Source organism: Halichoerus grypus, chromosome 7 (assembly GCF_964656455.1).
Source record: "Halichoerus grypus chromosome 7, mHalGry1.hap1.1, whole genome shotgun sequence".
NCBI lineage: Eukaryota > Metazoa > Chordata > Mammalia > Carnivora > Phocidae > Halichoerus > Halichoerus grypus.
The window spans coordinates 132,654,548-132,668,685 of record NC_135718.1 but is presented as its reverse complement, the minus strand read 5'-3'; the positions used below and the strand labels follow the sequence as shown (position 1 = coordinate 132,668,685).

Genomic DNA, 14,138 nt, shown 5'->3' with positions numbered 1-14,138 from the left:
GGTGATAGTTCAAAAGCAATTTTTTAAAGCAAATTGTGCCATAAGCATGAATAAAAGGTATTTTCATAAAATGCATCAAAACGAGATGAAGTAAGTCTTTATAGGGAAATGAGATGAAAAAGTCTCTTTTTCCTACTGATGTCCTCCTCTTCTCTGTTTTTTATTACCGGTCACATTTTCCATGTCCACTTAGCTCATACACTGTGTTTCTGATGCCTGCTACACCTATTTTTTTAGAGGAAGTGTCAATGACCCAACATAACCAATGACCGAACATGGGAAGTACTTTTGGGAAAACAATGGTGGTAATGGGAATATCCAAGACAAAAAAGGATAATATAAAACAAAACAACTCAAGAACAAAAGTGGACAACAACAAAGGGAAAATGCAAGCTAAAGCTCAGATGTTCAGAAAATGTTTTGACAAATTTCATAAATTTGTGGTATATTGCACGTGACAGAGAATGTGGACTGTCTACCAAAATCCATTGCCCTATTCTTCATAGGCATGTGACTGGACTACATTTCCTAGTCCCCCTTGAAGTTAGGTGTGGCCAAAAGATTGAGTTCTAGCCAATGGCATGTTAGTGGAAGTCTATGTGTCCCTCCCAGACCTGATCCATAAAAACTTCCATCTGTTTACTACTGGTGTGTATATACTGTTATTTGCTGCCTTTAGTTGTACATTTCAAGAAAGACAGTAGGTCAAGCAAGAATTATTTTCAAGTAGAGACTAAAAATAAACAGGGAGCTCAGAGATTAGGAGCCTCTAATATTTAAAAATTGTGCGCTTCTAAATGCCAACAGGAGAGAAAACTGAAACAAGGCACTGAACAACAAAGTCCAACCCAGCACTATTGTCTCGATAACGTCAAAGGTAGCTTCCAAAGGGATAGAGAGATGCATGGGTTAAGAAGGCAAACAAATAAAGAACTTAAAAATTATATTTAAGAAGGAACTTTGGGCATCATCTGGTCATAAAAATTTATGGAAGTAAGTATACCAGAAGTTTATCAAGTTTTGAAAGAAATTAGCAGACTCCTCTAAGAAATCTTTAGACTTTAAAAGTTTAGGGGAAAAATGCTTTCATAAGCTTAAAAATTTTTAGATTTTTTTCAAACTTGCATACGCAATAAGCAGGCTAAAAATTCACACAGGCTGCAAGAAGTATGTACTCCCAAAGTGACATGGATTAAAAACAGCTCAGGAAGAAGCTTGAGGTGACACAAAGGTCACATAAAACAACAGACAAGGGAATTCCTCGAGACAGCAAATCTAAAAAAATAATCAAGGAATAATCAAGGAATTTCCTTTTCACAAGAACAGACAGGAGTCCTCAACAATCATTCATTCATTGCTCACATCATTGTCACAGACCAGTGATCCTTCTGTGCTCTCAGTTCTCTCCTTTTCCTAATGAAATTTATTATTGTGGATATTCTTCAGTGAGTGGTCTCTTCCAGAGAGTTCTTACAGATTATCACTTCCAATACCAGTGGCAACGAGTGTTCTATTAGAATTCAAGGTCTACCAGGAAACCACCCAAACGTAATCATCATACAAGTAAAGCAGCCAGGGTCAATGCAATCTAATCTCCCACACTCGTTCTAACAAATTCTAGCACTTCTTAAGTTTAAATGAAAACAACTTAGTGTCAAAAAAGTGTGTCAAGCAGCTGAGCTGTTGTTTGTTTCTAATTCAAAACCTTGATTATGTTTCTAAAGGTGAAGGCTTTATCTATGAAGGTGAAAATGCATCTAATTATAGATAGAATAAAATGATATTCATAAATATGTTTGAAAGATTAAAAACCTACCTATTCCTCAGCCAATAATAACTTTGGAATATTATTCAATACTAGAAATAAAGATCAATTTCCCAAGCCTAAAAATATCTCCTTGTATCCAGACTACAAATACAGAAAGATAATTACTAAGTTAGCTGTATTTGTATCAGATAAAAAGCACTGATTGGAAATGAACAGTTACTATATCATTGATGGCACATATGTTAGTTTATTAGGGCTGCCATAACAAAGTACCACAGACTGGGTAGTTTGAGCAGCAGAAATTTATTGTGTCAGAGTTCTGGAGGCTGGAAATCTGAAATCAAGGTGTCAGCAGCATTGGTTGCTTCTGAGGGCTGTAAGCGAAGGATTTGTTCCAGGCTGCTCTCCTTGGCTTGTGGATGGCTGTCTTCTCCCTGTTTCTCTTCACATTGTCTTCCCTTTATCTGTGTCTGTTTCTGTATCCAAATTTACCGTCTTTATAAGAATGCCAGTTGTATTGGATTAGGGCCCACATCAATGACCTTCTTTAATCTAATTACCTCTATAAAAACCCTATCTTCAAATAAGATCACATTCAGAGGTACTAGAGGCTAGGACTCCAACACATCTTTTTGGGGGGGAGGAATACAATTTAAGCCATAACAGCACTAAAGTCTAAAAAGTTTCTATGTGACAAAATCCCTATTTCAATGGATAAAATGGTAAGAACTGAATTGAAAAGAATTTTCTATGGCTTTATAACCTCCGAACCAACTGGTTTCAATTCCAAGTACCCAAGCCCCTCTACTCCTTAATAATTAGAGAATATACTGAATTCCTTTACTCTTTTAAGGAAATATCTAGTATATGTAAGAGTAAATACAAATCTAAAAAATAAATGAATTTCCCTGATGCCAAAAGAAGAAAACTCCCTTCTTCCTCTTCTTTTCCCTAGAGCATTTCCTTTAGAAAACTTACGATTGTAAATCCTTTTTATGTCCCTTTCAGAGGGATGCAAACCTTTTGAAAACCTGAATAATCTCTAGCCAGTTTTGTATCTCAGTGAAGTCTTTCTTGGAAGCCTTGGGACTATCTTTCTGAAATGTGAGCATAAAGCATCCTGTCTTTCTGTCTTTTGGGGAGGTTAGTCTAGGTATCTGGCTGGAAGTTGTAACTTCTTGCTTGTTGCAAAGATACAAGAAGTTTTATTTTTCCTTTACATTAAGACAATTAACATGTATGCAAGTGATGGTATTTGCCTAGCTATATAAAAGAGTGAGATGCCTTTCTATTTTTGCAATCTCTTTAGTGGATTTCTTAAGATGTATATCACAGTCTGGTTTAATGCTTATTCAAGTAAAATTTTCCTACATTTGTGAAGAGGATTTCTAGGTTGGTAGAAGACTTTATTTTTAATTAATTCCCCACAAGGGAATTAATCTCATATTGTTCTTCTTTTTCCTTAATGCAATAGACACACAATAATATAGACACACACACTCAACACTATTGAAAACATCTTCCACAATTATGACCTTGAAACATCCACTCACTTGGCGTAAAATTGAATACACAGAATGGAATATTTATTAGTGACATCCACAGTAATTTATAATTATGTTTGTAGTACCATTTATTTGAATACTGATTATACGCCAAAACCGGGCTAAATGTTTTGGATAGATCATGTGGTGTAATCTTTGCAATAACCTTATTATTTAGCTATCACCACTATTACTAGAGAAGAATCCCAAAGCTATCAATGTGTAAATAATTTAGCCAGGTTCCATTCCTAGAAAGTAGTAGAGAAATGGGCCCATCTGACTCCAGAGCCTATACTCTTCATCACTAGGTAATCCTAGTTTGCAGCAAAGGAGACCATCAGACACCATGTCAGCACTGATTCCAGCTGGATTCCTGATAACTGGGTTTGCTTGCGGGTGCTGAGCCAATCTAGCCATGCTTGCCACCCTTTCGATGTTGTTAAAGCAGTGGGGCATAATGGAATTTTTCTGTCCTGAACATAATGTCCTTAGGATTCTCTTACTGCACTGTCTTGATAGCTGTACAATCTTGGAAAAGTTATTTTCCCTGTCTGACACTCAGGTTCCTCTTCTGAAGGCAGTGCGTAACAGCACCTTAACTATGACTACAAAGGAGCCGCGGGAGGGCTCTGCTAACAACATATGTGACCGGCTCTGACTGAAGAGGGAAATCAACAAACCAGGGTGCAGTAATGGCCCTTATTCAGCAATATGTCTCCTAGCAATTAGGACAATGTTGAGCATAACGGGTAATCAAAATCACATGAAAAAATGAACTAACCAAACAACAATAACAAATGTACGGCATCGTTATCTGTACCTTTTATATTGTCATAAACAATAAAGATGGCATAGATTTAACACATTTTCACATGAGTAAGATTGAATCCTATTGCTTTCTCTTACATCAAATTCTTCCAATATACTAGTATCAAGTAAATGCTGGATGCAAAATCCATTTATAGCCACACTCAGGCTAGACATTAAGAATGGAAACCACACCTTTCTGGCCATATAACATAACTTTAGAATCCTACTTTGTCCACTCACATTACCTTGTTCCCTTCCCAAATCTAATCAAACCCCCATTCCAAAGACCCTCATTAAATAAGATTTCCTAGACTCAAGAAACTTTGACTTTGCTTCCCCAGTTCTGAAGCATTGCCAAAGCTCCCCTGAGGTGATGCTCTCCCTTAAATAAGTAAGCAGTTAACTCAGCTTTGTCTCAGATTGTGTTGGTGACATTTGGGAAGCTAACTTTCAACAAAGCCTACAACTTTTCTAGGGCCTTCAGGATTATTTTAAACTGCAAAGCCCTCTATAAACACAGATTTCTTGATATAGCACTCATGATATTAACAATATAACTGACATTATAAGTGAGCATATGCATTCTTGTTGCATTTAGCTCTTTCATAGATCATGCTTTCAATTTATAATAAATGACAAGAGAACAAGATATTTTCATTATGTTCACTTGTGATACAAATGGTTCAAATCCATCAATTCACATTAAGAAATTGTAAACTAAGATTTTAGATCCAAAATAAGAATTCAAAACAGCGTTTTTATTTTTACTACCTCATAGCATTTATTTCTACATATAGGAATTTCAGAGTTACTCTTTCAGGAAAAATAGTTAAATGCAACTTCCTTAATATGAAGTCTTACCTTTTCCAGTTTTGAAAGAGCAAGAGAGTAACAGTCTTTGGCTCTGAATTGCATGAATCTCATGTTGGCTGGGTGAGTGAGTTCTGTGATAATACTGAGACTGGAAAACAACCTACGTTAAAAACAAACAAACAAAAATTTGCATTACACTAACAGCAGTAGGCATTGCCACATAAACTGTCCGTACAATGCAAGAAAAATGCAACACTATTTTCCAAAGAATATTTTAACCAACATTTTAGCACTAGAAGAAAAATAAATTTAGTAATTTGGCTTTTATTAGACATTTCTCTCTACAATTATGAAATGGCATAGAAGAGAAACTCATGAAGCTGATATAAGAAGCTACAAGGTGACTTTGTGGATAATGTTAAAATAGAAATTTGTAAGATGAATATGCTGATTGACAGAGATATCACGTGATGAGCTTATTGTCCATAATATGAGTTCTTTGATCTTCTAAGATTCCCTATTCTCAGAGTATGCAATTTTAAATGTCAAATCTTGCTACCATGAACTTCTGAGAAGAGAAAATAGTTCAGCTGAAATAACATTTCATTATAATGAATTGAGGCCAAGGCTCAATTGATAGTGTTATTCTAAAGGATCCTGAGTTTTAACCCCATAGCTTTGCATTAACTTTCTTCCTATTCACCTCCTTCCCCCAAAACACACACAAACACACACACACACACACACACGTGCACACATACACACATGATAGTAGTTGTCAGATCATAATTTCATTATTGTTATTTTTATTTACTGAGGGCAATATTTAATATCTAAGTTAACAAGTCATGATCAAGTATTTGTGATTGGACAGCTCTGGTCTCCAGGACATAAAAAGAAGTATAAAGTGAAACTTTTGCCTTTAAATTGGACCCTACTACCTAGAGGGAACTACAAAAATTTATAAATTATAAGGCTGTACATATTTTTCTAGGGGTGATAAATATAGCTGACTGAGTCTTCACAGATTATGTAGCATTAAAACACCAGTGAATGGATAGCTTATGAGAAGCATCCAGGACAGTGTTGAGATATAAGGCTAGAAAAGTAATTTGTGAGAAAAACATAGTTGCAAACCAACAAAAATTTATTTCATCTTTTGGGAAATTTTCATTTTCTCTGAGAAATATAGATTTTTATCTTTCATAGATATTATTATTCTAATTTTGGATGCATTTATGATTGCTTGGATGATATAATCCTTTTCTAACACATTATATCACATTATATATATAGCTATATATTTGAGGTCTGAGTAAGAGTGAGTGGTAATATGACTGAGTGACCTGGTCATTGTACTTAAATGACTTATAGAGTGGAAATTAGATAGAACCAAAAAAAATTGTATATGATGTACCATTTCTGTTCTATATAAATGAACCTATACCATTGTTATTTTAAACTGAGAAAGTGAATGCATTATCTAAGTCTGCCATCTAGTGAAAATCTGTAACTAAATAATACATAAATAATGAAATGTTTTATTGCATTGCCTTTTATATCTACAAAGTATTACTTACATTCAATTATAATACATTTATAAATTTGGTTCCGAAATAGATTTAATTATATATCTTTAAAATACTAAATTATAAATCTATTTCTGGGCCTTAATATGGCTTAAAACACATTCTGAATATAAGACATTCTAGAAATAAAATGACATAAAAAGTCTATCTTCCCCAGGTATGAGGATCATAATAAAGCAATATTATAGTTGAAAAATAATATAATTTTTTCTATTTAAAACTTTTCTACAATTAATTTATGTTCTGATTGAGAGATGTAAGTATCATTGTGGAGATGTGCAAAATCTCTATGGAATAGTTCTCTGCCTGAATTAATTTATTCAAAAAGTATTTTTGACAGACATTCCCAGGTATGCTAACCAATACAGAGATGAAAAACACACTATATACTCTATTTCCCAGACTACTGGGAGAACTCTGAGACTAGCTGCAATTATATATTCAAGCAAAACAAACATAAGTACCTACAAATCTGGAAAATGTTTACAATATTTTAATAAAAATACTGAGCTAGTGTGCTACACTGTAAGTTTTGATCTGTTGTGGTGGCTGGGAATGATGTTTCTGAGTAATTGGGGGTATACATTAATATATAGGTACACACATACACTTAGATACATGAAACACTAGTTTTAGACTACAACTGACTATCAACACGAAAATAAATATGAATATATATTTTTACAAATACTTTTTAAAAACTTCAGGTCTGAGTCCAAGTTAGTAATAAATGAGACTATAATAAATATCAGATATCTCCTCTATTTAAATTTATCCATGTAAACCAATCAAAATAATAAAAAATATTTTTATACTATATAAAGGAATCATTCTTGTATTTATACATATTCATTATCAATATTTTCAATTACGTCATTTTCCATGTGTATAGGTATGTTATTTCCTCAATGAGACTATGACTACTTGTGCCAAGCTGAAGACAATATTCCCTTTTTTATTTTTTATTTTTTTAGCTTGCCATTTATGCTCTTAGCGTCCTGGGGATGCAAGTCTTCTAAATGAGCAGCTCTCCCCACTCGTACTTTTCCCCCAAACCACTTTTCACATTGTAGCTAAAACAATATTTTAAAACTCTATTCCTGTCATGAAGATCAACTTGTTACAAAGCTCTGCAAAGCCATCACCTCAGAGCCTTTGGCTCTGCTGCCCCCGTGTGGAATGCTCTCCTCTTCTCTCTGCCCACTTTGTCTATCTTGCAGGAACAGATTATCAATTTCTCAGGGAGGTGTTCCTTGATCCACTGGATGAGATCATATATTCTTGTTGTCTGGATCTATATAACATTCTACTTTTTTTTCAGTAGTTGCCACACTTCTCATTCTCCAGTTAAAATTTTTTTTTAAAGATTTTATTTATTTATTTGACAGAGAGAGACAGCGAGAGAGGGAACACAGCAGGGGGAGTGGGAGAGGGAGAAGCAGGCCTCCCGCGGAGCAGGGATCCCGATGCGGGGCTCGATCCCAGGACCCTGGGATCATGACCTGAGCAGAAGGCAGATGCTTAACGAATGAGCCCAGGCACCCCTCTCCAGTTAAATTTTTAAATGACTTGTTTAATATGTTCCCAGCGTAGACTATCAGCAACCCAAGGCCAGGAAGCCTTAATCACTCCTGATCACTATGTCTGCCTTCAGCACCACGGCAGCCATAGAGACAGCGTCCTGCATAGTCCCAAACTTACTAGATGCCCAATCATACCACGTGAATAAATCACAACTGCAGGTGTTTGTAGAGGTCCTCCTGACCTATACGGGGTTAATGCGGGAATTTCTCCGTTCCAAACAGATCACAGATCCATGACTTGACTGAATGTTTCCACTGATAGAGCACTAGTTATCTTAGCAGTTTGATCAGCTAAATTTTAGGGGGAAAAAGCAAAAACAAAAATATCTTCATATTAAAACAAAATCAGCCCAAGGGACTTCTGAACTAAGTCACTCCTAGACTTTTATAATGCAGATAAATCAATGCTAAATAAATTAAATAAAGAGACCATTAGACTGAGGAGGTCCTAATACTTTAGCAGGCTACTTAAGCAAGCCAACATCTCAGCCTGTAAATGCCTCAAGGCTAAGAAATCAAAACCAAAGACAACCAATCACAGTCAACTAGGCTTTCGCAAATAATACAACCGCTTAAGCTGTTGCCAAATAATTTCCTTGCTTTGCTTCTGCGTCTTCTCTGTGAGTCCCTCACTCCTGTCCTTGGAGTGTTTCTAACCACTTCCTGTCTGGCACTGCCAAATTTGAACTGATTTTTACTCAGATAAACTCTTAAAATTTTTAATATGCCTTAGTTTGTCTTTCAACATTAACAAGTATTTCCATTTGTACCCATTCTGTATTAAACTAATGTTTAACTATCCTGTGTGCTCTCTAGAAAAATATCTGCTTCTCAACTTCTAGAGAAAGTTTTCTCATCTTTCCTTTTCCTGAAGCACAGACTTAGGCCGTTGGTTGGAATCAGCCATTTTTTTCCTATATAGGATAGAATGAGCCAGTAAGTTGTCTTCAATGTTGCTTTTTTCCCCCGTTAAATGAGAATAATGAGAGATGCCGTTGACATGCCAAACATTCCCAAAGTAGAGCACTTTGATAGTCTGACATAGCCATTTTGAAGCAGTTGTTTTTAGTTCAAGGCATATTTTGGCATGGTTGTTTAAATTTAGTTTAGATATTAACACTTGTTCAAAAAATTGTAAAAACAGGCAATATTTTCAAATATACCAAGTACTTCTTAGGTAAAACTTTAGCAAGAGAAACTTAAATTTTAAAGTGAGGACCTGCTTTTCTTTCAATTTGGAAAATTGCACAAACTTCAGGAGTGCTCATCAAATATTTGAGTGTTGAAACTTTGTATGCCAAGCTCTATACTCTGGATCTGGAAAATGAAATACTTCCTGAGTGGATTCTCTGGAAGAAACATGCAGGGGCCAAGCCAGCAAATCCATAATTGCCACACTGGATAAAGACACACTGAACTGTGTAGTCCAGTTTTCAATTATAAAACTACGTTTAAGTTATAAACGCAATTCCAGATGAAAAGGAATTCTCCCCATGCTCCCAACTCTCCTCTAACTCTTCCCAAACCCCACCCCCACCCCCAAATATATTGCTAGTGGATTAATGAGATTCTCCTATTTTTGCCTTTGGTCTTTTGGGACTGAGTAACTCTGAAAGGTTCTTGGACAATCTGGAAAGAATAAAGGCCTGCCAAGTGAAGCTGTATGTCCTTGTAAAGCAGGGGTTCAAGTGATCAGTTTGAGCCTCTGAATAACAACAAATTTAACTTTATTCCAGACTGGCAAAACAGGTGATACTAGTTACATCAATAACTCGTGAATTAGAGCACCGTTACTTTCATTTCATACTTGAATTCCATCTCATTCTTGTCTCCTGGGCTCTAATACAAGCACAGATTGAAGATTTTTCTAACATATTCCTTAGGTCGTTTCAAAAGCTGAAAATGTAAAAGTGAAAATGCCCCCACAGCAAAATGGAATGTCAAAATACTCAAGTTAAAATGGCATGGGCCCAAAGAGCTACACAGTCCTTTACAAACGCTAAAATAAAATGTAGCATCGTCCCATACGGAGCAACAGCATAAGGTCATCTTAAGTTGCTGAATGCGTACAGATGCCAAGCAGATTAGAATTTGGTTCTCCTTTGAGGAAATTAATGCTGTTCATGAAGATATAAGGACTAGCTCAGATATTTTAGAGATACAATTATTGAAATAAATTTCTAGGCCCAAGACAGAGCTTCTCCTGCTGGGTTGCCATGTCAGCAAACTAAAACTTAGATAACTTTTGTGTCTCTGTGATAAAATGAATTTGCATATCAGGACCCACAGAACGGAGGCTGCCTCAGTGCCCCAGCCCACATCACAAATCTAAACTTAAGTCACATGTATTTACAGTAAATACCTATTAAGGAAACCTAATATACACTAATCTCAATCCTCGAATCAGCTTTAGCTAGCTCAGCTTATGCTAGAAAACAGGACCTGCTAGTCTGAGCAGGAAATGCCTGACCTCCTAGCCCGTCATGCTGTTTACATGGCGCCTCTTCTAACGTTCTATAAATCTTGCTCTTGCCCAAAATCTCTCCAGAAAAGTGTTCCACCTTGTGAAGCACTGTACTTCTCCAATCCACGGGTTGTTTTCCCTTGAATAAAGGCTATCAAGCTCGTTACTAAATCGTTTTAGTTTTGTCATTTGATACCCGTAAATGCTCCACTTGACCAGAAACAAGGTATACCCAGTCAGCCAATCCCCAAATGCCAAGCCAACTCTGGACTCTACACTTATTTCTTCGTTCCTTGTGCCTTACTCATTTTCTGTTTTTCTCTTTCTTGTTCCTTGTTCTTTATCCTATGGAGCCTTACCCTTTAATCCTAAATAGCCTGGTATCCAACCACTGTGACTAGATTTCTGGTTGCCTATTGTTCACTTATGAGGATAACTGGATTCTACCTCTGGAATTAGTCATCTGTCTGTAAGGAATTTCATGCAAGGTAGTGGGCAGAGAACCTGAAAGAAAACTGGGAGTGGAGGAAGGGAGAATGGGAAAGAGAGTTGAGATTGGTATTAGTCCACAGCAGATAATCAGTAATTATCTGTTTAGGGTTTCAGCTAAGGCGTGATTATAATGATTGATCTTGGAACTTAATCTGATAAGGAGGGAAGAAAAGCTCTCAGGTGACTAAGGACAGTGAAAATGTATTTGAACCAGTGGATAGTAGGTTCCAGTGGAGACACAGGACTGTTAAGAATTGGGGGTATTAGAAGAAATGAAGTAGAAAATAAACAGTAGTATTCATAGACCTGAATGAAATTGAGACGATGGTGGGGATTATTGGTACTTCAAGGGAAAGGCTGTGACCAGAACAGGTGGCTATAAGGTAAGATATTGAAAGTATCGTCTACATAGAATTGTTGAAATCATCAAGAATGATGGTAGATACAGGGTTGTCAAGAGTCACAGTGAATCAAGAACCAAAATCTTCAAGGAATGTGGGAATGTGACCTCAAAAGTGGTAACTGACTGCACCTATAAAATGAAATGACCAAATCTGCATGATTTTGGTCATTTGTCCATATAAATAACATTTCGTACATCATGGGGATCTATCAGTGTCTTACTTTTTTACTTTATTATGTAAGACTAGCCTAGTTTAGCATGCATTGACCAGCAGCTTAAGGACTACTCTATTTAAAAGTTTCATAGAATTTTTTTTTCCTGAAAAATATTGTTATGTACTTAGTGAAATGATGATAATGCCACCACACATGTATCTGCTCTTAGTTGGTCAGTTAGTTTTAAAAGATTAGAGCCTTTGCACCTTTCAGAAAGATGGGGATTTATTATTATTTATTTATTATTATCTTGAAATCAAAATAACTCATTCATAGACTATATAATAAAAGCCAAATCAAATCAATTTAAACTTTATACCATAATAAAAAATAAACCATAATAGAAATAAACTCCTGATAAGTTGAAAATTAAAATGGTATGTTTAATCAAACAGACCAAGGATCCTCACTTGTTAAAAATGTAACTAGCTTTTGTCATGCATGGAACCAAAAAGTATGATTTCACTTTGTTCACTGGCTATAAATCTCATCCCTCTGAATTAATTTTCCACTTATAATTTCTTTTTTCATTCTCTAGAGAAAAAAAATTACTTACATGTCTGTCATATTTTAAACATGTGCTATGTGACCTTTAAATGTACTATTTCATTTAGTTCAATAACTAGTTAGCTATATTCTAAATGAATTGCCACATTACAGTAACTTTAGAGGGTACATTTTTCTTCTTCTGGAATAAGAGGTTCTTACGCAAGTTCAGAGTAAATTTTCCAGATGCTGTGACAGATTATTCACCTACTTAATTTCTGGTCCTTACATTAATACCGCAAGAAGGGTTAATTATTTTCCACATGCATTTTATAGATGAGGGAAACTGAATTTCTATGAGGTTAAGAAACATACTTAAAGTCACATAGTGTCTGCTGGAACCTCGGGGATAGAGGTTCCAGATGAAGTTTGTTGCTATACTGTTCCAAAGTCTGTGGTTTTTCTATTCTGTCGCATGAAAGTGATCATGATAGTGCTAATAATTAGTCACTAACATTCATTGAGTAACTGAAAATGACCAGCCATGTGCTACAGCATTATATATTTTTAAATCCCAAACAACCTTGTGATTAAGACATTGAGGTTTAGAGAAGGAAAGTAATTTGCCTAAAATCATATAATAAATAATCAACTTAAGTGGTACTCACATCTAAGCTTTCTCTTCTGAATTCTGAACTCAAACAACAAACTGATAATTACCCTCAATATATGCTTTGCTACAATATGAAAGTATAAAGGTGAAGCAAGGGAAGATGATGAAGGAGTTCAGATTGTTTTATTTACTTCCATAATTTGGTAGCTCAGATATTTTCTTTAGACTCCCACAAAACTCAGAAAACTAAAATAATGATCTTTTAGATATTTGCATTTTAAAATGATTTCAGAAAGAACCATTTCAAGTGACAGAGATGTCTTCATTTATAGGTAATTTTGACTTTGCTTATAACATGGACTTTTCTCTGGTTTTCATTCTTACCCAAAGATAAGCATAATGGAAATTCCTATCTCAGTAAGTTTAATAAATGAAAGACAGGAAAATAGTGAGGATAAGGTCATGACTTGGCTCTGAACATGGGTAAATTATCTGTTCACAGTCTTACAATATTTCATTCTTAGTAATCCAGATTGTAAATGCATACTTTTGGCCACTGCCAGGCATAAAACCAAAATTAGATCATGCATGGTCTCTCATAAATCTTGACTGCAACTGCACAGGATTTAGAATTTGTTATTGTTAAACTATATCAGAAAACAGATTTGTTATTCTATTTATTTTTAAAAGAATGACCCTGAGTTAAAAATTAACCGTACGGTGCCAGTATTGGAGGCTAAATAAGCACTTGCTTTAGGATCAAATGAATGAATATAACTTCAGCGTAAGTGTCTCATGTTCATTCCTTATATACAGAGTCAGAGTCAAATATTTCACCAGTATTTAGTAGTAAGTAAGCCACAGGGCTGAGTTACTGAGACATTTACCTGAAAAGGGTCTGCACATTTACAATCGTTTTGGCGTCTGCCATGTAGTCTTCCTCCGCACTCATGGTACTCTCCTTGTCCACAACCACCATGTTGGCAGCAAAAGTCACTCCACACCTGAGTAAATCATCTAGGCTTTGATAAAAACCAACAGAGAAGAATGGACTTTCAATAAATCACCATACTAGGATCAGTGCTTGCTTACCCACTGCACTTGTATAGGCTGCCCTTAGAGATGGCTTTCACACAGTTTGCCCTGGTAGATAGATGTTGATGGGAATTAAAATATAGTATTCTCCACTGATATGAAATAATTTGTTTTTTGAGCTGTTTATGTTTCATTAGATCTCAACCATTTCAAAGCATTATGCGTTAAGAATTTTTATTTAATATTTATTAATTATATAACTAAACCATGAAAAACACCCATTTTGCAATCAAATAGAGTTAAAGCATGTTAGAACTGTGTTT

General features: G+C 35.4%; 1 protein-coding gene across 5 annotated transcripts in view; it reads right to left on the bottom strand.

The window, feature by feature from the left end:
- Positions 1 to 14,138, bottom strand: part of KCNT2 (potassium sodium-activated channel subfamily T member 2) — a 375,975-nt gene that overhangs the window by 62,255 nt on the left and 299,582 nt on the right. For all 5 annotated transcript variants that reach the window (XM_078078345.1, XM_078078342.1, XM_036084475.2 and 2 more), the window contains 2 exons: positions 13,668 to 13,802; positions 4,984 to 5,095 (listed from right to left, as the gene is read on the bottom strand). In XM_078078345.1, coding sequence (XP_077934471.1) covers positions 4,984 to 5,095; positions 13,668 to 13,802 — 247 coding nt within the window. The remainder of the gene's footprint in view (positions 1 to 4,983; positions 5,096 to 13,667; positions 13,803 to 14,138) is intronic.